Source organism: Chaetodon trifascialis, chromosome 16 (assembly GCF_039877785.1).
Source record: "Chaetodon trifascialis isolate fChaTrf1 chromosome 16, fChaTrf1.hap1, whole genome shotgun sequence".
Classification (NCBI taxonomy): domain Eukaryota; kingdom Metazoa; phylum Chordata; class Actinopteri; order Chaetodontiformes; family Chaetodontidae; genus Chaetodon; species Chaetodon trifascialis.
Window position 1 is genome coordinate 20,281,202 of NC_092071.1, and position 27,891 is coordinate 20,309,092.

At 44.1% G+C, this 27,891-nt stretch overlaps 1 protein-coding gene across 2 annotated transcripts in view; it reads right to left on the minus strand.

Annotated features, from left to right (window-relative positions):
• spns2 (SPNS lysolipid transporter 2, sphingosine-1-phosphate) overlaps positions 1 to 23,169 on the minus strand; it is a 59,314-nt gene extending 36,145 nt beyond the window's left edge. Inside the window, exons 1-2 of one of the 2 annotated variants that reach the window (XM_070983094.1) lie at positions 22,710 to 23,169; positions 5,098 to 5,163 (exon numbers count right to left, since the gene is read on the minus strand). In XM_070983094.1, coding sequence (XP_070839195.1) covers positions 5,098 to 5,163; positions 22,710 to 22,941 — 298 coding nt within the window. In that variant the 5' untranslated portion in view covers positions 22,942 to 23,169. The remainder of the gene's footprint in view (positions 1 to 5,097; positions 5,164 to 22,709) is intronic. The other variant, XM_070983093.1, reaches the window with a different exon arrangement.
• Positions 23,170 to 27,891: the final 4,722 nt, after the last annotated feature.

Sequence of the window (27,891 nt, forward strand, 5' to 3'; positions counted from 1 at the left end):
TGTGTGTTTCCAATTGATCTGTTGATGTCACTTGGAGCAGAAAGAGTGGAGCAGCCTCCCGTGGCGCCAAGCAATCGATCAGCGTTCAGCCTCTTTTTCAGAGAAAGCGAGAGAAAACATCACCAAAAGTCTCGTTACCATAGATGCTTGATCACTCCCCTGACAGCTAACAAAGACGATGAAATAACAGGCCAAATTTCTGTGGTGCTCAAAAATCAGGGGTGAGCACAGATCTTTACATGAAGAGGGCTTGACAGCATGCTTGTTTAATTGGCCTGAAAATCCTGATTGGATTGGCCATCACTCGCTGGCAATGCTATTGGTTTGACGACAGGAAGTGAGGGGGAAGGAGACGGGGAGCAGGGTGCCAATCATCGGCCAACAGCTGCCCTCCTCCGAGACATGGCCTACAAAAACAGCCTGAGATGGAAACACACACAGACACGCAGTCGTGTTTCCATCACTTTTGGGGACGTTACATGTATTAACATTCAGTTCCTTGAGACTATCTGAACCATAACCTAAAGCTAAGCCTGACCTCAACCCAAGTCTTCATCCTAAAATGTAATGATATGCATTATGGGGACTTGCAGTTTGACCACAAAATGTAACTGTGTATATAGATTTATGTCCCCGCTATGTGGGTAATACACATCAACACACACACACACACACACACACACACACACACACACACACACACACACACTGCAATGTCGATGTATCATCAGATCATCGTTCTATTCTCGTCTCAGCAGGAGCGGGGCCGCTGAACACCATCGCTTTGCAATTATTTGGCTTTGGGAATCAATAATGGAGAAGATTAAACCTCGCTGTCATGCGTGAACAGAGGGGGGAAGTCACAGGTGGCTCTTTCTTCTCACTACCTTTCCCTTCATCCCTCCGTCTCCTCTAACTCTTGTAAGGTGCCAACGGGGGTGACAACAAGGCAACAACAGCTGCCAAACTGCTGATAGAGAGCGAGGAGGTACCAAGGGATACCAATGAGGGCAAGAGACAAAATGGGAGCAGCTGTGAGTGCTCAAAACAGCTGATCAAGCACTGCTCGCTCAACTTCCCACTGTGTAAAAGGAAATCAGAGAGGCCTTTATTCAACAGCAGAAATGTTTGATTGACACTGACCATAAACCTGTACAACTGTTTGCACCCCAGACCCAGTAAATAACAGGTTCCAGACGGCCAAAGCTACAGCATAGATTAAACCCCCAGTGGCAAAAACCAAACTTCTACTAAGTACAATGCTGACTTCTTGTGGTTTAGACTGAAAAGTCTATGTGGGCAGTATAAGTCTGATGTCTTAGCGGAGCTCAAACCATAAGTCTTACACAGCACCTGTGGCCTCATTCCTTACAGCTCACATACTGGCTGAATGGCAGGCTGACACCATGTTAAGACTGGGGCAATGTCAGTCAGTGTGTGTGTGTGTGTGTGTGTGTGTGTGTGTGTGTGTGTGTGTGTGTGTGTGTGTGTGTGTGTGTGTGTGTGTGTGTGCGTGTGCTGGTGTCATGTTTCAGACAAGGTGGGCAGTCACACACAGAACAGGGCACAGACAGTCTGTGAGCTGTTTTGAGCGCCGACTCCTTATTAAGCTGACACCCCACTGTACATCCAGCCTGACTGACCCCGATGACTCTGTTCCCATGCTAAACCATTGGTGGATAATTACCGTGCCAGCTTTCATTGTAAGGGATAATTCAGCCATTAAGACTTTTTTTCTGATTTGCTTCAAAGCACTTGAATACAATAACCACAGCATGTTAAAAGGAGGAGAAATCCTGCCCTCAGATTTCTCTGTCTGTCTGGCAAAGAAAAGACCTCAGAACTCCCCGCAACCAAAGGTAATACCATCCAGGTGAACCCCCTCTCCTCTTCCTCTCTTCCATTAACCTTTCGTACCCTCTGTTCCCTCGGGACTGGTCCTGTTCGCAGCTGTGTGTGGGTGTCACTCACTTCAGATAGCTGCTGGGCCATTAGCACAGAGGCCTGTCATTTCCACTTGGACAGCAGAGCTGTCCTGGTGCTCTGACAGGTCTGCTGAGCTCAGGTGAGACCGTCTCCCTGTGCTGATGGACGGGACGGAGAGCTCCAGGCTCAAACAGCGTGCCTTTACCCTAACCTGACTGACAGCTACGAACACCTCATCCTCTTACACAGAGAGCTGAGACCTCAGCACCTCAGGCAACACAAACACATGCATGCACAATAGAAATGAGCACATACCTCAAGTCAATTTGTGTTGTGTAAGCTGCTTTTGAAAGGGTCGGTGTTGCCAAATAACAGAAATAACTGGTGCTGCGGAGGCTGAGCTGACCACAGGGTGTTTTCCATGTGTTGTCCGTTTGCATGAAAACAGCAGTTTACACCACGGCATCCATCTTATCATGCCATTCAATCTCAAGACATATGTTTGTTATTTTCCTGCCAATAAGGATGGGATTTTTTTCTTTTCTAGAAATGAATATCAGTATCTTAAAACAAGCTGGGGAGAGACACATTCCAATACCAGATAATAACATGCTAAACAAAGTGATAGCTTTTACAGGAAACTGGTATAATTATCTAATGCCACTCACTGACTGTTGGCATGATTTTAGAAAATTACATTCCAAAGCATAGATATTATTCTATAAGAGTGCAAGAATCAAAATGCAAACACTGCAGCAGATCTGAAGGGCTCCTCTTGGGCTCAGTCAGGCTAGTATTTCCCAAAAGCAAACAACTTGTCAGTAACTCCTAGATATGGGAAATTTTTCATTCCAGTAGTTCTGATCACGAGCCAAAGAAAAGGGCCAAAACTATCCTTTGCTCAAAGTGAACCTGAGCAGAGTTCATAAAGTGATTCTGACTCAGACTTGTGTTTGTTCTAGGACTTGGATCCTGCAGTGTGTGGTCAGTGTTTTTTTTAAAGTGTGAGGGTGACCTGGCAGCAGTGGAAGAGAGAAAGCCTCAGCACACACAACGCCCACGGCCTGTAAAACACCTACGTTGGCAGTTTGCGTTCTCAGGTGGACGAAAGCTGCCAGGACGCAGAGAGCGAGGAAGGAGAGAAGGCAGAGCTGGCCTGGCCTGCAGGTGCTCACACAGGCAGGGATTGTTCCCCCCGGAGATGGAAGTTGGGGGTGGGGGAAACTGAAAGGACGTGCATATTGTAAACATACACACGCACACACTAAGACTCTCCCTTCCAGCACCCTGATTACGTCAACCTCTTAACCTCTTCTTCACACCTAGGCTCCCTGTCTGTGCCTACCCGCTCTCACACCTTAAAGCCTGGACACCCAGAATGCCTCAGGCCGGTGTGAGGAAGAGGTCACCTGGGGATCAGGGGCCAAGTGGAGTCTGAACCATGACAGGTCGGGACAGGCCAGGCAAATCAAACACACAGCAGTCATGCTTTTAGCCTGCTCAGCTGGGTGCCTCTTAGAGACCTGCAAATGCAGACAGTACAGAGGGCAAGTCCGCTCCACACACCCCTCTGCTGACATACTGTGAGCGTGTTCAAGTGTGTGTGACCCTCTGCCAATGTGGCTGCGTGCATAATGAGCCTCTGCAAACAGAATTAGTCAAACACCCCTCACACTTACAGTTTCCTGTTTCTTGTCAAGATTTCATACAAATCTGCAGAGTGTGTTGGTCAGGACTGACGTCACCTGAAGCGGTCGGTGTGTTTTCACAAATTCAGGCACCCTGCTGATTCAACAAACTAATAAAATGTGTTTGATTTGACACATCGGGACCATTACCGGTGTGGACAGGCATCCTATCAAACGGTCTGCCGTGAAATTGGTTGCTTTGAAATACCAGGCTCAGTATTGAATTCTTTGGCTACTGCTGCATTAAAATCGACAAAAATGTAAAAGAGGTGATAAAGAAGAGTGTGTGAAGGAGAAAGAATTGCTGAAAGTAAAATAATTTGAGTGAAATATTGATTCTTCATGACAAAAGTGAAAATGGGTGGAAATATCTTTAGAAAATGATGAAATGGCTTATTCAGTGAAAAGCCAACAGAAATTACAACACTGATTTCTTTTTCCTGGGAGATATTTTTGTCCTCAACACACCATTCAGCACACCTCGTCTACAAACATCAAGTGAAGGAGGAAAACACTGGGCTGTATTCTTTCCCCCTAAAACTCAAACCGGCCTGCTTGCCCTCAATGGCACTTTGTGTGCAAGTTTGTTGGTGTTTGAATGAGTTTGAGGGCACATGGAGACAAGACTGGGCCCTGTCCTCCAATAAGAGGGCTTTGCAAGGTATCTCCCAGAAAGGTGAATTCATTGGGCTTTGAGTGGAACAGGAAACCCTGCCCTCAGCCGTCCTCAGACGCTCCGGGTGCATGCATGCAGGCTCTAAGCAGCGGCCTGCCTGGCTCCCGACTGTGCTTTCCTTTCTACTGACCTGTACTGCTGCCACTGCTGTGAGGAAGTCGCACTCCCTCACTCGTACAAAGTAATACATTTACAAAGTTCAAAGTCAAAATTGCTGGCGGTGCGTTCCTAATCACAGCGGCATTTCACATGAAGACATGATACATTTTTCCAAAAACTGGGGCAGTGCTTTATCTTGAAGTTTTGAAGGATGTGGCCAATAAGTGTCTATTTTTTTGACAGGCTAATATAAATTACAGGCAGGAACATTGAGCCAAATATGATCTGTTTTGTTGAGAAAACTTAAATTAGTTTCTGTTTAAGTCGCACAATTAGAGCACCTTAATGCACATAATGCAGAAAGATTAGAGTAAGTAAATTGCATTAGTGGGTTGATTATGTAAATTAACATAATAATGTGCGGCAGATATAGATTGTTATCTGAATCCTTTTCTGTTTGTGAGTGAAAACAGGAAAGCATGATGAACATTGTTGCTGTTAACTGGGACTTAGCTTGTATTTCAGCATCCTTATTTACAGGACGACAAGAGGCAGATTGGGATCAGAGCCTCTGCCTTTCATCGTTCCATCCAATTTAGCGAACACCAAAATATCAGAGTTACACAATAATTACTCTCATCATGCGGAGAATGTGTTTAGATGTCGAGATTTTTCACACCGGTAATTATTGGATGAAAGGAGACTCACCTGTTTGCAACAAGCCGATTCCACTGTCTGATACGTCGTAATGCCGCTGGATGTCGAGCACAACACCTGTAAACAGGAGGAGAGGGGAAAACGTAAATGTGGTTTCAAGGCCTAATAATAATCAGAACCACATGTATTGAAACACTGAGCTCCATTTGACTTCACAGCTGAATTAATTCTGGCTTTATGGCAGTCTTTTGTGGCTTGTGATTATTGCCAGATATGATGGATAGACAGCAGTCAAAGGCTATTATTCACTTAACATCCCCAAACAGCAATAGATAAGTGCTCTCTTGGCTGCTTTACAGTGCTTTAATGTACTTAACTACATGACTTGAAGGGAAGAGTGTTATATCTGAACAATTTCTGGTGTTAATTCAACAAATGCACCTTCTGTTAAACACACAAAAACACTGCATAATGCACACACACTTTCTCCACCATTAGCTCACGAATGGCTCATGTAAACCGGTCTGGGGAGCAGCTCTGGCGCAGTGACTGGGGTTTAATTTGACTTTACTAGATGATGCTACAAGTGACTGTGGTCAATATTTTTGGTGGCTCTCATCAGTCACGCACACACATACAGCCACATCGTAGCATTGCTTCACAGTGAGACACCACAAGGTCTTTGAAGTCATCATTATCCTGTTACTGTAACCCAAGAGCAGTTATGGTGGAATGGAGGAAGCTCATTTACTGTGCGCGACTCTGATGCCTTAATGAAGTGAATGGCACCTGATGCTGGGCCAAAGGTAACGTGAACAGCTGAATATCTGCCCATCACAACACCATGACTTGTGCGTGTTCAATGTAGCGAGCATGTGAAGCATGTACAAGAAATCTCATAAACTTTTTAACACATCATAAACATGAGACGAAGACGAAGATCAAGAAGAGGATCAGAGGATGATAAATTAGGGTTAAAGAAATCCCTTTAAGACGACCATACAATTTTAAGCACCAGTAAACAAGAGGCAACAAGTCTCATCAAATGAGTTCTGCTCCTCTTGAGACCACCAACTTGGAGAGGTTCAAAGTCTTATTTTCTAAGTGAAAAGAAAACAGAAAAGGAATAATGCATCGCTCTTGTTGAAATCCGTACAGTCCTGATGCAATGTGGTCTGCTTGGTAGTGCGAGCTGACTCTCTGTGAAACTGGCAGGCTGGTCCTGGGGATTGCAACACAGCTCATGAAAATGGAACAGCAGCATGACTAACATTTTAAAGAGCTGGCTCTGTCTGATCTGTCTGCTCCTCTTCTCTGAGGCAAGCAGACCAGTGTAACCTAGCCTAACCTTACCTGACCTCTAGTGCACCTGAGATGCTGTAACTTTGAGAAATACCTCATGCATAACATCCCTGTCATGTTGGGGATTTTGTCTTGGTGGATGATGAGAAAGATCACAGCCATGCAGGCAAATAGCTGCACCCAACATAATGGATGTTGTTGATTCTGCGATTCTCGGCATTGCCTCGCCTTGCTTGTCTGTTAGGCAACAGAAAGACGCAGGGTGTTTCAGAGGCGGTGCATTGAAGAAGCAGGTGCAGGTGGAACATGGAGCAGAGACATACGTCAGATTCCTGACATCTGAGTCAAACCACCTGCTCACATTCTCACACTGCAGGCAGCGTTCTTATTCAAGCACTACACTCACAACTCCTTGCCTTGTTTCTCCTCCATAATGATGTGGATTAAAGGTGCTGGTATGCTGATCATCAGCCAGTTTCAGTCAAGCTCACAGTTCAGTCACCTTTACTACCAATGATAAAGAGAAACTGAATATCTTTCATTTAAAACACACCGATTTGCAACGTGCCCTCTGCTTTAACATGTGCTAGCTATGGTTCTTGTTAGCACACAATGGGGCAATTATGCAGCAACCACCTCGAGGCAGGTAAGACTCAGTTCACAGGTAGTCCAAGTCAGAGCTGAAGAAGAATTCAGAATTCGGATCACATTTTAATGCGCCTCAGGATTGAGTTAATGCTCTCTCAAAATAAGGTGTGATGAAGGTGTTTGCTGAGCTGATCTGCCACCATCCGCTCACACACACACACACACACACACACACACACACACACACACACACACACACACACACACACACACACACACACATACAGACTTGAAACCACTTATAATCATAAAACACCTCAGGTTGTCATCTCTACATGGCCTTGGCAGACAGGTTTGGCTGTGACAGCGACTCTGGTCCCCCAAGCCTATCAAACAGCGACAGCAGTGTACTGTACAACTGCAGCTGTACTCTAATTAACCTGGAAGAAGTGCACACACACACATACACACAGCCTGCTGGGAGGGGGAATCCGAGGCCAGATGGTGGAGCGTCCCTCCTGGACAGAGTCTGCATTTGTCTGAGCCACACCCGTCTACAATTACCAGACAATTAATAAAGGTAGAGTTGGCAAAATATGACTGACGGTAAGATTAGGAAAGGAGCTGTGGATGTTGGACAAACCAGAGCTATAGCCACTGTGTGATAAAGTCCTCTTGTGACAATAAGATTAGATCATTTAAAAACATGAAAGTGTTGTATGAGAAGCTAATACGATAGAAATAACATTCCAGCGGCTAAATGTTGTGTCCATTTAAATAAGGAGCCAGATGAAAGCAGCAGTGTTTATTGTACTAAATTCACGTGCAATGAGCTGTGTAATGAACTGTGCTAATCTGTAAGGGATTATAGAGAGCCAGCAGCTCTGTGTTTGTGTAGCTGCCTATCACAACTATCATCTCTACTCTTAGTGAGGCCTTTTAATGCCTGGCAATTAAACTCTGTCTTTTTGATTTCTCTTTCTTCCTGTTTTGCTTGCTCTCCCCTACATTTCCCTTTGCTCACTTAGTGGTGTCAGTTCTTTTCTTACTCTCTTATTTCCTTACTCGTGTTTTTGGACTTTTAAGCAATTGTGCGCTATTAAGACAAAGAGACTCGGTATTGTATCTGATGGCGAGGTACCACAGCCCTCGCCCAAGCTGGCAGCGCCCAGTTTAGTTGCCATGGCAATGCTGTCGGGCACTCAAAGAGATAAAGGTCAAGAGACCGCAAAGGAACTCAGCTTTCCAGCCTTTCTCTGCCTTTTTCTAATCCTCATTGTGGTTGCATCTCACAATGCAGCATCTGCAAACATGCTGCTAAATTACATAGATTATTATATGATGCCAGAATTGCCAAGTATAACACTATAGCAACACTGGAAGTAGGGATATTTTCCATTGTAGCTACATATCAGGTCACCACTGTGGCTGTGGCAACATTGGAAATATAACCCAATGGATCCATTTAACTGAACAACGTCCGTGCTCATCTGAGCATGATGCCAAGCATGAAACATCGCAGGAATGTGGATCTTCCTGACACCACACAACAATAACACCAGCTACCTCAGCCTTCACTCAAGGTAAGAGCAAAGCACACTCATAGCTACTTTGTAGGCCACTCCCTCTGACACACACACACACACACACACACACACACACACACACACACACACACACACACACACACACACACACACAGAATATACTGCATAAAACTGAAGAAGCTTAAAGAAGTGCATGAATGATCAGTCATTGAAGTTGGTGTTTTGTCATTTCTTTAACATTTTGAATACACAGCTGCCCGTCAGTCCATTTGCTTCAGGTTGATTCGAATTAGTTAACTAACTTGTTCTGTGATGTATAACAGCACAGTCCAGTCTTAGCGACCTCTGGAATGAATTTGTTCTCATGATGCACTGTACACACTGCTGCACACAGTTGCTCCCTGCAGTCAAAACACAGAGGTGACACAGAGTCGGGGCCAGTGTGGAGCTGACACTTATTCCAACCCCTCATAAAGTCTGCCTTTATGACCACTTTTTTCAGAGTGGCTTGAGAAGAAATGACTCAAACTGTTGAACGTTAACATGCCACAAATGCTGCATTTACAGCAGTGAATTGCGAGTGATCGCTCTTCAATATGAATAGCACTTTCTTTCACTCTTGCTGTTTCCATCATAAGGCTCCAGTCGACTTTTCACTGACTCTACAGGCTAGGATGTATGAATCACGGAGATCAATGCACTCCCATAAACTAAGAAAAGCATCAGGATCTTGATTTTGTTGCAATTATTGCATGTTAATTTGCCTCCAGTCTTCAGCTGAAACACACATTAGTGTGATACAGGGGAAATGTTTAAATGAGGATACAGCTTGCTGTTTTAGCAAGGCCAGCTTTCATGCAGTGACGCACGCTGCCAGCATTGCTCCTCTGGGACCACCATACACTCACACACACACCATAAGTGAACACACACACGCCCACACACACCACACCACATACAGATACACACAGATACGCGCACACAGAACTCCATCAGCAAAGAGAGGACAGATTTTATATCAGATCCCCAACTCAAATCCCAGACTCGAGGATCTCCGGCCCCCCTTGGTTCTATTTCTGCTCAGAGAAACTAGGCTAAGAGGAAAGAGAGAATAGTGGTCCAATTTAACAGCGATGAGTGTTGGAGAGGCACACAGAGAGATGGATGTAGAGGAGTGGAGTCATAGGGAGCAGAGAAATAGGTGGTGGCTACAGTCAGTTCAGTCTGGGTTGGATTTGTCTTGTAAAGCACGTGTTTCCATTGTTTATATATATATAGTATATGTGTGCGTGTGTGTTCCCCTTTCCCCTGGTTTCACTGTGTGTGTGTCTGAGTGAGAGGGAGCCAGTGGATGGAAGTCATTCATTCTGGCCAGAGTGTGACGGGCAGTGGTGAACCGCTCTGCTGATGTGGCCAGATCCTTCCCCTTCATTCCTGCAAGGGGGTGATCCCTTTTCATGTGTCAACCCCATCAGTATAAATAGTCTGGGAAAGGAAGAACGGGGGGACATAATGACTGAGGAGAAAGTGCATCTTTTCTGGTTGTTCTTTTGACCAGTTTTTGGATTTGAGTGTGTGAGAGACAGTAAGACAGAGCGCAGGGAGAGCGACAGAGTGCAGAGGCAGGCCGGCCTGTACAGCGCCTCAGACTGCAGCAAAGAGAAAGCTGACCACAAATATGCCCGACTGTGGCCGGCGGGCTCCTGACCGACTGCTCTCCTCCCTTGCCATGTGGCCGCAGTGGGTGGGGGACGTTTTTCCATTCCACTTCCTTTCCCTGCCACACAGAAAGGAAACGTGCTGCAGATGTCTGGGAACTGTGTAGAGCTGCCTGCATGGGATGGCTTCAGAGCTCGTACATGAGGATAAAATCAGCAAGAGATGGGGCGTGTGTGAGGGCGCTAGGAAGGTCAAGTCCTTCCGCCCTGCTGGTAGTGAACACACAACTTCAGCCAAAAACCACTTGTACCGTACCCTGTGTGAGAAATACAGTAAGATCTTATTCAGTCATTCTGCTGACAAGTTTAGAGGCTACTGTTTCAAAGCAAGAAATAAGAGATCATCAGTCTGAGGGTTCAGCCATGTTGATTTAAAGGTACACTGTGGAGTTTTTGACCACTAGGAGATGATAGCTTATACTCCAACACTGTTTGATGTCATCTGGCAATGGACCGGTCATTCAAATATATGCAAATCCACATTCCTGGTAGATCACTGTCTAACATGAAGAGTTCTACTGTTTATCTTGTTGTAATGGAGAGGGATGAAAGAAACGCTGTTTACTTAGTCATAATATTATAACCCACAGTGCAGTTTTGGCACGTGATAAGCGATGGATGTGTTACTCAAATTGTTCTTCCTGGATAATATTCCATCTTCTCACCTGTAACAACACATCTACACCAGCGCAAATACTATTTCAGACACTTTTCCATCATAATAAAAACTGCTTGTGAAACCCACCAATATCTAATATTCAAACCCACAATATCCACTCACAAAATAAAAAGCAGGTCCACTCCCAAGAAAAAGTTTAAAGTTAGACTGCTGGTTTCAGTTCATCTTTCATTATTTTATTTTGTTGACTTTGATGTGTGGATGTTGTCAAGGTTCACAGTTTTAGTTTCATATAATGGTCTACATGCTGTTTTTAAGAACTTTCCACCATGCCTGAGATCAAAACTGATAGTGAAACTCAGCTATTCACAATGATGCTAATATCGGTATGTGCTACAAAAAGTAGGTTCAACTGGTTGTCAAACTGGGTTTAGTTCCTGTTTCTTTTTATTTCTGGTTCTGGTGTACAAGCCATTTGAAGCCGATGTAACTCCTTAAAGATGACAGTTTACTAACTTCCAAGACAAGGCAGAGCCCCTGCCAGTGTGTGAGGATGAATCTGCTTTTATTTCAGTGATAAAACCACAATGACATTTGAGACAGCTTTCACTCTAATCTTCCAAATTTGTGACAGCCGAACTGGGGCAAAATCAAATTAAAGGCCTGTAGGTTTGCCAGCCTAACCGCTTTGATTAATAGGGCTTTTTTTTTTTTATCCTAATTTTCTTTCACTAATCAAAAGCTTGAATTCAGCTCAAGGGCCGCGGTGCATTAGTCCTCACCAGTGCGTGCTAAATATTTGATGGTAGTGGAGAGGATGCATTGTGAAGCATCGAGGGAGCAGACCAAACATATAGCTCATCAATAATACATCCAGGGCTAGCCCACTTGTTCGTACGAGATAATGCATTAGATGTATTGGAAAGAGGTGCAGTGAAGCAAAGCAAAGGTATTTGAGATGAGATGAGCCTGTCTGGCTATCAGGGGATCTCCAGGAGCTGCACTCGTTCACACCAGCGTCTCTCAGGAATACTGAACAGCAGTTGAACTCAACCTTGAATGTGGACCCGGAGGAGTGTTTTTTGTGTGGAATTTTGAAAAGGAGCCACATTAACCAGAGAAGATCATTGAGAGATGCTCAAATAGTGTCTGGTTTTATCTAATAGAGAAGTGATACAGACAGTGCCACTTTCACAAACCCACAGAAAATGCCCTGAGGTTTACATTCAGTTTGAGTCTTGGACCATTCACACATAATCCAAGAAATCAGCCTCAATTCATAAGTATCCAAAATGGTACAATCAGTACTAATACATAGTATACTGTCTGAAATATCGAGGCCTATTTGAAAGAAGTGCTTTAAAGCTGGATGAAATAATGAACTGGAATGATATCCCAGAGGTCAAAAGGCAGAAATCTCACAAACACTCTGATTAAAACACTTGATGCCACTGCTGCATATGAGACAAGGCCAAGAGTCTACAGGCATGCTAGCAGCTCTGCGAGGCTGTCATCTGTTGGGTCATAAAACAAAGTGTGGAATAAAGTGAAATATTACACACACACACACACACACACACACACACACACACACACACACACACACACACACACACACACACCATGCTGTGCTCTTTTTAATTATGGAAATGTAGTGCTATATCAATGTAGGGACAGTTTGTCCATTAACATAAATGTTAAGAGTTAACTTACATTGCATTGCATTACTTACTGTGTGCCTGTGTGTGTGTTTTGTGTGCGTGTCTATGTGTGTGTGTGCATCTGTGTCCGCCAGTGTCAGCACATGTGAATTGGAAAAATCTAGTCATTAATCCCAGTGCTTTTTTACATAACAGTGTGCAGGATTAAAGTCATTCTGTAGTGTTTTTTAATGAGATTTCATTTCTGCTCTCTCCTGTCTTTTCTGGTCTCTCTGTGGATTTATGGGGACGTGGGGAATCCACTGTGAGGGATATTGAAACGATACACTGCATAATTATCCTGAACTGTACATAAAGTCAAGACAAGCTTTCTTACTTGATCTTACCTAATGAGACAAGCATCATGACTCATCTAAAGATATAGCAGCATGCTCTGAAATGCTGCTGATACATTTATTTGAATATTTTATCTATCTACAGTGAAAAGAATATATTTCTGTGTTCTCGGCTTGACAACTGACTCATCTGACTTCCCCTTGATTGGCTCACAGCGTGAGCTGTAAACCATAAGGATAAGACGTCCACAGGCTGTCAAACTGCCTGTCAAGACCTCAGTGCTGTTTCTCAAAAAGAGAGTGTGCAAAGTGACACCAAGCCATGATAAAAAGAGAAGAAAATGGGTGAAGATTTGTATTTTCAGATCAATTTAGCGTCAAACCACAACAGTGCAGCTATCTTCTCTGGATAATCACTTCACAAAATCGAGAATTCAGGGGCAATACGGGCCTGGCTGGTTCTACTGTATATGGCTAATGTCTGGCATTTTTTTAAGACAACGGTGTAACTAACAAGGCAGAAGAAGAAGTAATGAAACAAGGAAGGACTGTCTGCTATATTTGGTCTTAATGTACGCAGTGATAACATCTGTTTTCTCCATGGCAGCCATAGCTACTCCATTTGGGCCATAACTAATGAGATGTATCTGTCACTCTTATCAGGTACAGCTAGTTCAATGTTATAAGGACTCCTGGAGTTTTATAGCTTTATAAATATGAATGTCAAACATGTTTTTTTCTATCTTCAGACTTCCTCGTGTATTCCCATCACAACTAAAGCCAGAGGGAAGCCCAATCAGACATATAAAAGTGTTTTAATTCTGAGATGCTGCCAAGGTGACCTCTCAATAGCTGTACACACATTAGTACTCAGAAGCTGTCCTACCAATGGCACTCTCACACTGTGTCTTCATTTAAGAGGGAAGCTACTAATTTCTGACTCAATTTCATCCCAGTTATGGGGAGGGCAGTTTAGTTAAGGCCGTGGGGCTCATCTTTCATTGTCTCATGAATTAGATATGTATCTCATTACTTCCTCTGCTGTTTCATCAAACACTCTGAGAAACCCAAATATGTCTTTTTGCACAAACTTATAAAAAATGACCTCAGAGGCCAATTTAAATTTCAAAGCTCCCAAAGGAAATTCCTTATTGAACAAAATTTGATTTCTCTGACAATGTTTGATCTCATTTTGCTCGCTAAAAAATATGCAACCCCATTTCTGAAGCTGAACTCTACAACTTTTCAGTCTGATTTGTGTGACACAAGTTTCACCTCTTCTTGCCATGGGAAAGCACACCAAGGCATCTTTTGTGTTCAAGTCTGACTTCCTTCACATGCCAGGCCTGCTTCATTAAAGAACAATCCACATACCTACAGCACACAGCCTCAGGCCTTACATGTGCTCATCAGTCATTAAACTGCATTCTATGTAAATGAACTTTGCACTGCTGTGCTGCCCAGATACTCCCATCAACAACCTGAATGACAACATGGGCTACTGCAGGAGGCTGTCTCCTAAACCTCACTGAGCAGAAATCATGCTATTGCGTTTTATGCCACAACTACCACACACAACAACAGATTCAGCCTGGTGTATAATGTTCATTGTTATAAATACATGCAATCAAAATGCAATCATTTTGAAGTGGTGTGGTGACAGGCTGCCTGCAGATTTATGTATTCAAACATGGGCCAGTAAACATTTATGGTGCTGAAGAATCAAAAGAATGCTATAATAACCCAGCATGGGCAGTGAGGTGTAACCAACCATTCTGGTGTACAACTGCACTGCAGAAACAAACACATAAACTCAGCCTGTCATTGTCTCATAAGCAAATTCTCACACGGTGCAGCCTGAAAAAGACAACACAGATGCAAAAGTCTGCTTGCCTGCTAATCAAGCTGTGCAAAGCTGAAGCAGCCAGAATTTAGTTGAGACGTTGCACTGTTTAGCAAAGATGACATGAAGCAGCCAGACTATAGTCCAACATTAAGGTTAATACCTGCGTATGCACCCATGTGTTAGCCCTTACAGCAGGAAAACACACTAAGTGCCAGGCGTGAATGTGTGCGTGTGTGTGTCCACCTCTGACTCAAGGCATTAACAAAGTCTTTGACACAGGTCAGCGCCCTCATTCAACCCTGGTTCTTCCCACAAACACAGTAAAGCATACGCCAAACACAGTAATGAAAATCCTGCTGCAATCTCATCCAGCTCTGACAACATGACAGATATCCACAAGTGAAATAAAGCGAGAAATGATGAAAACACAACAAACACACACAAGACCTTATCCTGAGCCCGATTAGTGGATAGAAAAAATTGCATAATCCCTCTGCAAGGCTCCACTATTTACTCTATCACATGTAAATGGGGGGAAAGATTACATTTTTCCTCACGAAAAAGAAGGTCTCTTAAATATAGGGCTGCTGTAAATAAGCACTCTAAATATTATTCTTGTGGCTGTGAGAGCTTCCAGGAGCTGAAAGCTAATATCACTGCTAGCTGCAGGTCTGCTTTCACAACAGCTGGTTGAAACTTGTGCTGCAAGCAGGTCAATATTAGATTCCTATCCTCTATAGAACAACTTGTTAATGTGTCAGAGAAAAATCCAATTTCAGTGTGTCTCAGGACATTACAATTTCATCACTTGTAACAAATTCCAAGCTGCTGTTCTGTTGATCAATATTCAGCCGCTGTGTGTGTTTTACAAGGGTACGAAGAGGATTGCACTGCCTTCTATTTCCATTTCTTCATCGCGTGTGTCAGTGGTCTCACCAAAGCACTGGACTCAGGGGAATGTTTGAATGACCTTCACAACATAGACATTTCACCTGTTTGTGTTGCTTTGTTTTTTCTCTTTTTAAAAGTCTCTTGGTGTGTGTGTTGAAATGGATGAGAATGTCACAGGGTGTGGGGGTGGCTGGAGGAGAGGAAAACGCACGGTGGAATCTGAGAAGTGATAAAAATGGGGGCTATGCTTTTTGACTGTTCGACTGTAGAATAAGGCACAATGCTATTTTGTCTGTGTTATTCCATACAGTTCACTATGGATGTAGAAACCATTTAAATACATGTATATGTATTTTCATTTCAACAACATTGCTCAAACATGGGCCTGTTTAAATTTGCTGTGATAATCAGAGGAGGTGGAATGCAGGGAGTGAAGAAACCAAATTTTTTCCGCTGATATTTTTAAGCAGGGATGAGCTGTTATTTGACAGCATGTCAAACGCCGCAAAGTGCTAAACACATCCCGAATCTCCTCCCTCCTTCCTGCAATCTTGCCTTCTGCATGAGGTGATGGATTTCATCTCTTTCTTCAGGATAACACTCCAGCCTTCTTCAATAATGAGACAGGAAGAGAGGGGCGTCTTTTCAGCAGAGGGGCAAACTGCAACTGGATGTTTGGATGCAGACTGGGAGGATCCCTCTGCTTCTGCTCATGACTCATCTCGCTGTCACTCTGACATGTCTTAAAAACTCCCAACTGGACTGAGCAGATGCTGTGTTTATCTCAGGCCTGTAATCCTAAAGCAAACTTGTAGGTGGAGAACACAACACTAAAGAAAACACGAGCGCCGCGTCCTCATGTCCACACACACTCCTCTGATGACAAAGGGGAGGTCAGTGATTATCAGGCTACCATCACCTTCAAACGTCAAAGATCAACAGGCTGCTGTCTTTTACAAGTTGACTCGTCAAGCTTCTGGAAGTGAAAAGATAAAGGTCTGTTGAGGGTTTGACTGATAAAAAAGGCACTGTATGTTGAAACAGCCACTCCTCTTGACCAACACTGGATTTTGAGGAGAACATGAGGTGAAGCTTTGTTCTAAATGGATATAAATGCGAGGGATTTTAAAGTGTGACACTGTGAGCCCCCCACCCTCAGACAGAATCCAGACAACTGCCAGTTGGCTGAGTTCTGACTCAGAGAAGGAGTATAAAGTTTGATGCAAATGCAAATCAGGCTCTAGGGTTTTAAAGTACCTTAATCGCCTCTATGAGCTGTGTCACTGCTGCAGCTCCAACTGCTGACACTGCTGGCGAGCGGGCCAAATGACAACATCTAACTTCCTGTTGTTTGTAGAACACATGCATGCACCTGTCCCTTTCCCCTCTCTCTGCCTCACATCTCACCCTCCGCTCCTCCGCTTCAACTCACAGTTAGTAAATCTATAGCATGGACAGCACAGAGTATAAATATTCTCTCCAGAATGGAACGCATGTAATGGCATCATGGCTGTGATGAGTGATGCAGGATGCAAGGTTGGTTGTTGGGTTGATGCCAAAATAACAGCTGTGCGGAGGGGAAGAGTCAAAGAGTCTCAGCAGAGCCATGAGATGTTGCGTTCATGGGGTCACGGGGTGAAAGCTGCTGCGAGGGAAGTGTGTCTGCTTGAGGGTAAAATCTGGAGTAGCCACATGAAAGGGGCTGCACTGGCAGAGGAAGAAGCTCTGTCTAATTCCATCGGTTACTATTACAGACGTCGGCTAAATCGGAGCCTAAAGAACACACAGACTGTTTTCACACAGCAGTGGGAATGGCACGGCAGGATACAGACATAAAAAGATTAGTGGGATATCTGTGGGAAACCAGTCTGGAAAAGTCCACTTGGTCACAAACTGTTAATGATTCCACGCAACATCTGCTGAATAGTGTCAATATTTTGCTGTCAATAGTGATATAAAAGGTTTCGAAAGATGTTGAAATCTATTGCAAAAGTGCAGGCGTGCTGATGTTGGCTTACAAAGACACGTTTCATACTGTACAGTGTCGCTTGTCTAATTTGAAACAGCTCAACATCAGATGGAAAAAGCACAGTAAGAAAGAGGCAGCAACCCTATAAAGTAAATTACTAGAGGCCCTTCCATCTTTTTAATGCCTCTGCCGTTGTTCGGGGACCTTTAATGTGAACGCTATAAAAAGAGAGCGGGTGAACCAGGGAGACGAGTGAGGGGTGAAACAACCCTAGAGCTAAACCCTAAAGCAACGCCACCGTGGCCCACACAGCCTCTCACACAGTTTGGGAGTGAGGAGACACTTGTGTCTAATCCTGACATATTCTGCTGCAATGTTTCACGTTACTGAGAAGATCTGCAGTGACTTGCTTGCATCATTTGGGGTTGTTGTGATAACACAGTTATCTGCGTTGTATTTGTGCAGATTTTGAAGTACACCCCCCCCCCCCCCCCCATCAGACAACTACACCATCTTCACTTCTCTTCTCTTCCAGCCTCTGTGGAACTGAAAGTGGTGCACTTTCTTGCATTTCCACCCAGAAAGAGCCCTTTAGGTTGTGACAACAGACGGGAAATCAGAAAGAAGACAGAAAATATGCTCAACCTTAACCCTGTGATTGCTTTATGTGCAAATGCTAATGTGAAACAATGCGTAGGCGTACATGGACATTGATAATGACTAGCCACAAAGGAAGTGGTAAAAACTCAGGAATTAATCTGCATAACCTGTCACACTGGATAGATTGCATCAATCTTTCTTACCGTGTGATAAAGAGCTTGCCTTAAGAGGATTATTACCTCACTGTCATCTGTGTCTATATGCCAAAAGTTCACATGCAATGGTCCTGCAATTGTCCAATGGGATGTGACCCTGTTTTGGGGTATTCCTGGAATGACAGCTTGACCGAGTTAACTCATCTTAAAGTGCCTGGAAGAAGCACTAATCTGCAGCTCCCCAACATTTCTGTTCACCACAGATTAGGCGGCAGACTGTACCCCCCGAATTGTTCCTTTGTGATCTGAGAAGTGGGTGAGTGTGGGTGCATGCAGGGGGGTGGAGTTGACACACACCAGGGTTTACTGACTTAGCAAGCAAATAACTTTAAGTGCTGAGTGTCTGCCGCACATATCCTCATATTCTGTGAAAAAACACTTAATCCCTTCTTTATGATAAGCTGTCGAGGAGCTTGGACTGTCTACCCAGAGACCAACAACAGGATTTAAGGTTTCAAAGCCACCTCAAATTAAATTAAACATAGTGGCCCTCTAAATCTCAGAGCTCTTATGCACTCTAAAAAGCAAATGGAATATACAGTAAGTGGCTGTGGATTAAATAGCCGCTTCCAAAGGCCAGACAAGAGTGACCCAACCGGGGCATCGTAACTCATCCAGCTCTGCTTCGGCCTCCACTTCAATCTTGGACGGTGGGCTCTCCGTCTCATTCCCCAGCATGCCTCATCAGGACACCCTCAAATGCCTCAGATGCTCCCCATCTCTGCCTCGTCTGCATCACAGACAGTCGTAAAAACAAGCAGAGGCTTCTGGAGGTGCACTCCAGGCTAGGTCTGACCCACCAGCTGAACAGCTGAGCCTAAAGTCAAACTCGCCACATAGAGTCTGTAGCTGACTGCTGTCTTTCACACCCTCCTTCTCTTCAGCACCACTCAAACATAACAGTGTTCTCCTCTGTGCCTGTTCACACTTACATTTGGCTTTCCATAACAAAGAAAAATGAAAATTGCAGAAATTTGAACTGCTTCTGGCTCTCTAGTGATTCCTAGCTGAACACACTTCATTACAAGAGTGAAACAGGTACTGTATGCTAAATGCATATTAAAAGGGAAGGGAAGGTTCAAAAGTTCGTGTATTAATTTGCTTACATTACAGTAAATTCCATTCCCAAGCTAAAAGGAAACTCACTGGTACAAATCTTAAGGATGATACGATCAATATTGAGTTTGTTTTTTTATTCTCATTCTAGTGCCACACTGAGATCAAAAACATGCCTTCCAATATGCAGCAGCTTAAGTCTCAAGTCTCGTACAATTAATTTGTTTTGAAGCAGTCCCTCCTAACAAACTGGTGGAATTAAATATTCAAGTCTTGTATAAAACATGTTGGCAGGACATCTATCAAACCCAGAACAAAACAAAGTCCCGTAAAAGGAAAAAAAAGATGCTGTGACTTCTCCCTTCTTTTGTGGTTCTCACCATCATCTTGGATCAGTCGAGTGTTGGAATCATAAACGGCAGTTTGTGATTATATGGTGTTTTTTTATGTGTGTGTGTGGCTTCACCTCTGACACTTGGGACTAACAGAAAGATCTAAGTCTTTGACTCTGCTGCTGTGCAATTTTCCCATCATTGTTGTGGAGCAGAATGGCCCTGGTGTCTGGAATGGTCACCCTCTGTCTTGGTGACAATGCTTTAGTGATCCACACACACTACAGTAATGGCTGTTGGTACAAAGACCTTTTGACGGGGGGACCGGCAGCGCTCGGGCTCAACGCTGCCTGCATTCTGTGTCCACTTCCCTCTGACTGCCTGCCACTGCAGCAGGCGGCCCCTCCCCTCACAACTCCCCTCTCTCATTCAGCCCCTCTTGAGATGGTCGGGAGTCTTTTTCTTATGTGTGTGTGTGTGTGTCTGTGTGCGCTCTCTGTGCGTGTGCGCTCATGCTTGCCTAATTGACATTAAGATCTATGAGTTAGATGTGCTTTGGGTACCTGCTACTGAAAAGGTTTGAATGTGAACAAGAGGGCTGGAGAAGAAAACGAAAGCAGAGCAATTAGAAACAAAAAGAAGAGACAGAATGCTGATGGGAGATCGAGTCCTGATGGTCTAAAGGGAAGAAAGAGGTGGTAATGGAAAACAACAACAGCACAATCTGATATTATATGGATATATTATACAGCACTGTCCCCCTTCTCCCACACACACACACAAACACACACACTTGGAGAAAACACTGTGCAACCAACACAGATGCACTGCGTCCACCTCCTAATTACTACTGCAATGGAGCAGGAGAGAAAGGCTTGAAGAGAGATAGAAGGAGATGGAAGGTGGAAGCGGGAGGGAGAATGGCGGATCAGCTCATGCTGTACATGTTGGTTATGTCGGATGCACATGGTTGCTGGTCCTCATTCTGTGTGAGGGGCCGGCGCACATGCTGCACATGCATAATGCAAAACAACCCAGCAGTGTTCAGGTGGCAGGGATGGGATGGGAAGGGACCCCTCTGCACCTCATGAGCACAGCCTCTTCCCACGAGGGTTAGCCCAAGCTGCTGCAACCCCCCCAGCCCCGCCAAAGGATTTTCTGCCTCGCAATTCATGTGATACTGTATGAGGAGCAGAGACAGCAGTGGCAGGATCATGATGGAGAGGACAGTGGAGAATAGAATTGTTTGCATGTCGCCTAATGAGGGGTTTCCTCTGATCAAAGCATCAGGAGGTGTAAGGAGACAAATCACTACTGTAGAGGGAGACTGATTCATCTATGACTGAGGATGAGGATGTGCAATTTTCATGCTATCTGCTGTGACTGAGTGGTGCTTGAAGATGTTAAGATTAGATATGCCACATCAACGCATTCCTGGTGTGGTTGTAGGTCGAGCAGCTAAAGTGCTCCCACTGTAATGATCGCTCAGGCGCCCAAGGCTTTGTGGCTCGACTCTGTACAGTTGCCAGACTGGACCTGAAGCCTTCAGGATGATGAGCTGTAGGCATGTGGCTGCTTAAGTGTACACATTGTTCTGTTTGAGCTAGCCACTCCTTCTTTGTGCCAGGGGCTACAAAGTGCAATTACACATTTATCAAAATTTATCACCTTAGAAATCTTTTTGTTGGGTAATTACATGCTAAGTAGCAAACAATGCGTGAAGAACCAAAAGGATACAATCACAAGTTTTGAAGAAGACTTCTGTGGTGTGACTACATCACATAACAAAGTCCCTAAGAGTGTCAACGGACACTTGCACTTTAAACAGGACGGCATCTTTTTGTACAGAGGAGGCTACTCTCCCCGTGAGCACACTTCCCTCCATTCTCCATGCTGCAGCAATATCTTTAACCCATTCAGTGCCACAGTCCAATGTCCAAGCCTTGATACAAAATCCAGCCACCAAACAATGGTTAACCTGAGATGAGTTTAAAATGCTGACCTGATCTGATTGAACACTTATTAATTTGTCTGAGTCATTAATTGTAACTACAGGGTACGTGATTCTTGCTTTACAAAGAATCCATGGGCTGATAATGAACAATAAATATAAATAAAAATTCCTAAAACATGGCGTGAGATTACAAACAGAACAATTTTAATAGTTTGATTCTACCTTAGAAAAATATACAACAGAAAAGGTACATTTAATATATCTATAATTAGTCTTCTAATGTTAGCCACAATGCATGAATTCATCACTTCCATAATCGGGCTCAAACAAATGCACTTCTCACATTTTAACACACTCTAAGACTACAAGCTTATTTTCCATCTGTGCTCAGCGCTCAGTTTTAATAAACTCTGCTCAGAGTCTCAGCTTCAGTGAGGAAATGCGGACACTTGAGGGGGATTAACGCCACATGGCCTCATCGCAGCATCACGCGTCGAGCTGCCGCACAGCACAAGCTGCAAACTGGATGCTGGACTACATGGAAACGGCGAGGAACTAATGACTGATCCCTCACAGTGATGCGCTCTCTCTCTCTCTCTCTCTCTCTCTCTCTCTCTCACACACACACACACACACACACACACACACACACAGTGCGAACGCATGCAGTCAGGTTCGTGGATAGCGATCTGATCGCCTTAATTGATCTATCTGCAATTATCTACCAGCCCCGGGGAAAAATCATTAATGCCAAGCATTTCCTCGGGTGATAGCGAGGACATGTATGTCATATATTTGACTTAAGTACAGCACACACGGTCCACATGCATGAAGACACTACCAGCCTTGTGGTTTCAGCAGACTGTCCACTGCGCTTGGGCAAGCCCATTGTTCCGCCCGTCTCAGCTGAGGTGAGCTGGCAGCTCCACAAGACTGGCAGCTCACAGGCAATTAGTGCATGAACAATCACTAAATAAATACAAAAGCTCTCATACAGGTCTAACAGAGGGGCAGGAGGCAGGTCTCTTACCGACTACAGTGTATCTATCCATGTAATTGAGGACGTTCCCAAAACTGAGGATCCCGGCGGCGGCGGCCGGTGAGCGGCATCTCAGCAGCGCGGCGCGGAATTTCTGGCCCGGCTTGCAGGGGTGAAGGTCCGGGTTGGATTTCAGTCCGGGACTCATGCTGCCCGAAAGCGTGCGCACCTCATCCGAACTGCTGCAGCCTTCAATCTCGCACCCATCGCTCTCCACACACATTTTCTGGCACGAAAGATCCAGCGCAGAAAAAAAAGGTAGAGAGAGACAGAGAAAATAGTTGAAGAAGGAGCAGGCTCAGCGATGGTCTGTGATTTGAAGTGAAATTATTCGCGGTGAGCTTGTTGTCTTGTGTGTTGAAGCGCAGGAGCGTCTCTTCTCGGGCTCATATTTTTGTGGCAGTGCGCGGTGACGGACGGGCTGTGCGCTCCTGAGGATCTCTTTTTTTCTAAGGACCAAGTGCTATAGTGCAGGGGGTGTGACCCGGCTGTAGAAACTCCTCCCCTGAAGCCCTGCAGCGAATGATGGAGCCGCACCTGATACGGTGCTGCAGATGCTATGGAATTGCAACCGGAGTGTGGTGCGGTTGGAAAAACCTCTCTGTTATTTCAGGAAGCTGACATTGGTGGGAAATGGGTGGGTGGGTGTGACGCCGTTTATTTATATATTTATCAATCGTCATCGATCACATTTGCTGTGATGCTGACTGAGAAAAAGATTACTACTGAATGACTACAGGGGAAGAGAAGTAGGTCACTAAAGTATGTTGCACAGACACATCTAGAGATCAGAGGAAGCTGCTGAACCCCCCCTGGTGTGCTCATATTTTTAGTACAGGGTCCATAAATCTGAAATCTCAAATTTGGACTGATCCAATGTAAGGGCCCATAGCTTATCGTACTGTGCATTTTTCTGATCAAAGTCAAGTCTGTTTATTTTATTTTATTTTTTTGTAGGAAACATTTAGAAACGATGTTGAGCAGTGTGTTTTGTAGAGCGATGAGACAAGTGAGAGATTATCTGACAATAGTCAGAGAAACAGACATTATTGAGATGATATATGGAAATGAATAGTCATAAAAAATATAGTGGAAGCAGTCATGTCTTTATGATGACTTTGATGAGATGGGTCTTTAGACAGGTTTCAATTAGTTTGGGACCTGGATTAGTTTTAGACCCCTGGATTTGAAATTGGTCATCAGATGTGAGGGGTCTGGAGCTGAAAGAAGGGGTGAGGAGGTCAGAGATATCACCTGATGCCAGTCCATGCAGAGTGTTAAAAAGAAACAAAAGACTCCTAAAATCAATTCTGTATCTCACAAGAAAGTACAGGTGAGATATGGTCTTTGTTCTTGGTGCCAGTGAGGAGTCACGCTGCTGCATTTTAACCAGCTGCAGGCGATAAAGCTGTCTGAATGCCTACATACAGAGAACTGCAACAGCATAAACAATGGTCTCCAAACCCTGAACAGACGGGACTGATTTTAATTTTGCAAGTGATCTCAGATGGAAGAAGCTAACAGAGCTGATTTGTTTGTTGAATTTTAAACCAGAATCAGATCATTCAGTGACAGAGGCCCAAGAGTGTTGATTGTGGTGTCGGAGCAAAAATGAATGAAAGATGGAGAGTAGCTTATGAACATGTTGTATCACAGAAACAAGCAGAGCATAGAGTATTATATGAAGCACAGCTACAGTGGAGAAACAGGCAGCTCTGGTGTCCCTTCAGGGGAAAAACTTTATTACTGTTGTCTTTAACTTTTGATGAATTCTTCTGAATTGATGACTGTTACACAAAGACAACCATTTGTGGAAGACAAAGTTATTTGTTTGCAATGTAATGTAAGAAGTTCAGTTCAATTGAGACACGTTTCACCACTGCTAACTAACTAAAGATGTGTGTGAAGTTAGAGTAGTGTGTTCAGAGGACGGCCCACAATAGTTCTGCATCGGAAGCTATCTATATAACTACTGACCAAAGAAAGCAGTGCACTTCCTTTTCTGGATAAATTGGACTGGTCAGGTGCAGAGGAACTGCTGTCAAGGTGTGTGGGAAGAAAACGTAACATTTCACTGGTTACTGGACTTTCCCATCTCAAACAATGAGCTCTGACAGAAGTGCAAGTGCTTTTTAATGAACTGAGATAATTATACTTATTTAGTAAAATCCATTGAAGTTGTTCTCAGTTTTGTATGGTTTTCATGTTCATGTTAATGTAACGTTTCTTTACTATATCTAGTGTAAGTACAAAAATTGATGATTTTTTCTTCTTTTTTTCTTGTGTTTTCTGATTATTTTCTTTGAATATGAAAGGGTTGTTGCTGCCGAGGCAGCTACTGACAGGGATCCCAATCTGCAATAACCTATGAAGTTACAGTAACAACCACAAGCACTGTTAGGTGTAGGCTGTGACTGTGCAGTGGAAATCCAACTAAGGAGGAGTTTATCCACACTAATGTCACTCCATGGTTCAGTCAAGCAGAAAGAAGAAATGAGAGTTTCAGTGGAGCGTCTTTCACGAGAGTATGTTGTCTGATGTCTTCAGACATGTTGTCTCAAAAGTTGACTGTGAGTAATCCCTTTCGAACACCACGAATATGTGACATGGCAAACTGTGACATGAATGAAAAATGTTACAGTGAGCCAGAGATTTCAAAATAATTAATGAAAACATACACCTTCTAAAAAAATCTCTTGGTTATTATCTTGGTGCATGTTGATATCATATTATTTTTTTATGGTGAATTTTAAGGACGTTTCCAGCATCTCTGGAGATGTGCTGAGCAGGTCACACAGCAGACACTGACTTCACAGGAGAAAACCTTATTTAAGAGAATTCTACCTATCACTTCATGTCAGGGCAAATGATTTGTGTCATACTGTCTGACTGAGCCCGAACTGCAAATCAGTCTCCATGTCGGCAGTGCATACATTTGGGAGATGTTTACATAAAAGACAACAGCAGTGGTTTAAAGAGTCCCCAGATGACACTGAAAATGGCTGATTATTGTAATAAGCACTGAAATTTGCAATAATTAATTTTCCTTCACGAGCACAGCAGACCCATTACTGTGCTGATTTTTCACGCTGGCCTAAATGTCAGCTTGTCTGGGATGTTCGGAATGAGTTTTGCACTGAAATACTCTTATTAGATAAATATTTGTGGCTGAAAAATGAAAAACGCTGAACGAAACAAAGGAAATTTGTTATCTGAGAGAGAAATGAAGTTCCCATTTGCTCGTAAACCATTTCTTACAAACAATCTTCATCACAACAGACTGTCCTGGGTGCAGCTGCCAGTGCAGAACGAAGCAGCAATGTTGCATGAATCCCGCTATTGGATGTGTTGCTCTGTGGCATTCCTGGTGGCTACAGAATAAACATAGAGGAAAAAATAATCTGGTTCGGTTAAGAAAGATGAACACAATGTAACTGGCTCAGTTCTGACAGTTCCAGCGGTTTCTGTGCTCTTCTGACAGCCACCGCTGTCCCCAACTTCATTACAATACAGAAAGCTTTAAGTGCTTGCAGGGATTTTGTTCTCCTATGGTCCCACACATGTATCTCTCTGTCTTAAAACTACTGGGAGAGTGCTGAGTTTTGATCAATTACAATGAAGACACCACTGAAGAAGGTGACAATCCCTCATGAAGCCGTTGCACATCATGTTGTTGTCTGATGTGAGACATTGGAGCACTCACGCCTCAGTGAATTTTCAGTGGGATGACTTTTCATGCGATGAGCTTCTGTTGTAAGCTGACTGTGTGCCTGAAAAGGAAAATGAGCTGTTTCTGAATGGCTGGGAAAGGTCCAATCCTGCATGCAGATGAGTGTTTCTGTGCCATCTGTGTTTTGTCAGAAAGGTGCCAAAACGTCTCCAGCTAATTGTTACATATTCCATTGTGTACACTGATAAGAACTATTTTGACTTTGCCAAGACAGGAATCCAAAATTGTCCCCAGCATGATCAACTATATCACCAGGAGGAGTGTAGGGAATTGTGTAACACTGAACCAAGACACATTGAATGAATTTGAGCTGAAAGGTGTGAGGCAGAGCAAGAAAAGCTGAGATGTTGTTGATTTAGCATGAGCACAGAGTTCAGTGTTTGAGTGAAAGGTGGGTGCGATGAGGGGGCGCTCCTGGCAAGAGCACTTTGATTTCACTGAGCCAGAGGAGTCCAAAATAGGCTCTTATTTATTTAATGACTGTGTGACAGATATTCTGGTCCAGTTTAATTCTGTCACATGCTCCACTGTAGAAACAAAAATATAAATGAACTGAAAGTGCAATAAGACCTTTTGTCGGTATTTAAAGTTGCGAAAGCTAAAATAAATCTGGGAGGTAGATAGAAGATGAGGGAGGATGAATTCTGGCATAATTGGGGAGAAGGCTGGGCGCTTGCCTGGCTCTGGCTCTGCAGGCGTTTGGCATTGCAAGGGTAGAGCTGAGGTCTGAATCCATTCACATGCACTGAGTTGACCTATATTGTTTTATTCAGACTGAAATGAAAAAGTTCTGCCAGCAGAACCTAAAGCCCCTCATGGTATTTGTTTTGCAGAACGAGTTTCAAAGCAATCATCCACTTACTTCCCAACAACTTTGATGTCAGAAAATCCCCTCTGTTTGAATCTGGAAAGTATGATGCAAACAGTGCAGCCTGGAAGCCTCAGCAGAAAACGATCAAGTGATACTGACAAGAATTGTTTTTGTAACGCAGCAGACTGACATCCAGGATAAGAGGATGCAGGAAAAGAGAAGAGAGCCAAACCAGCCAGTGGTCTCACGCGGAGGGCTTAGGAGGGAGCCCCAGTAAACAGTTGTTCCTGTCTCCCTCTCTGGAGCCCGCACCTCCCCTCCTCTTTCTCTGGGATGCGTTTGATATGCTGGTCATGTCTGTGGGATCCTGTGTGTTTTTCCATCGTGCAGAATGGCTCAGTGGACCTGGACCTATCTCTCGCATTATTCTGCTATGTGGCCCGGAGCCACTGAGTCACTGCCCCGGCCTTCCTTCCTGTCTCAGCTCAGGGCCGAACATCCAGTGCAGGATGGCAGATAACCTGCTAATCGCTGGGCCCAGCGGCTGCAGGACGATAAGGCCGACTCTCTGTGCATTCTATCATGTGGCTGCCAGTGAAGTTTAAATGTCCCACTGACACGTGTCTATCAGC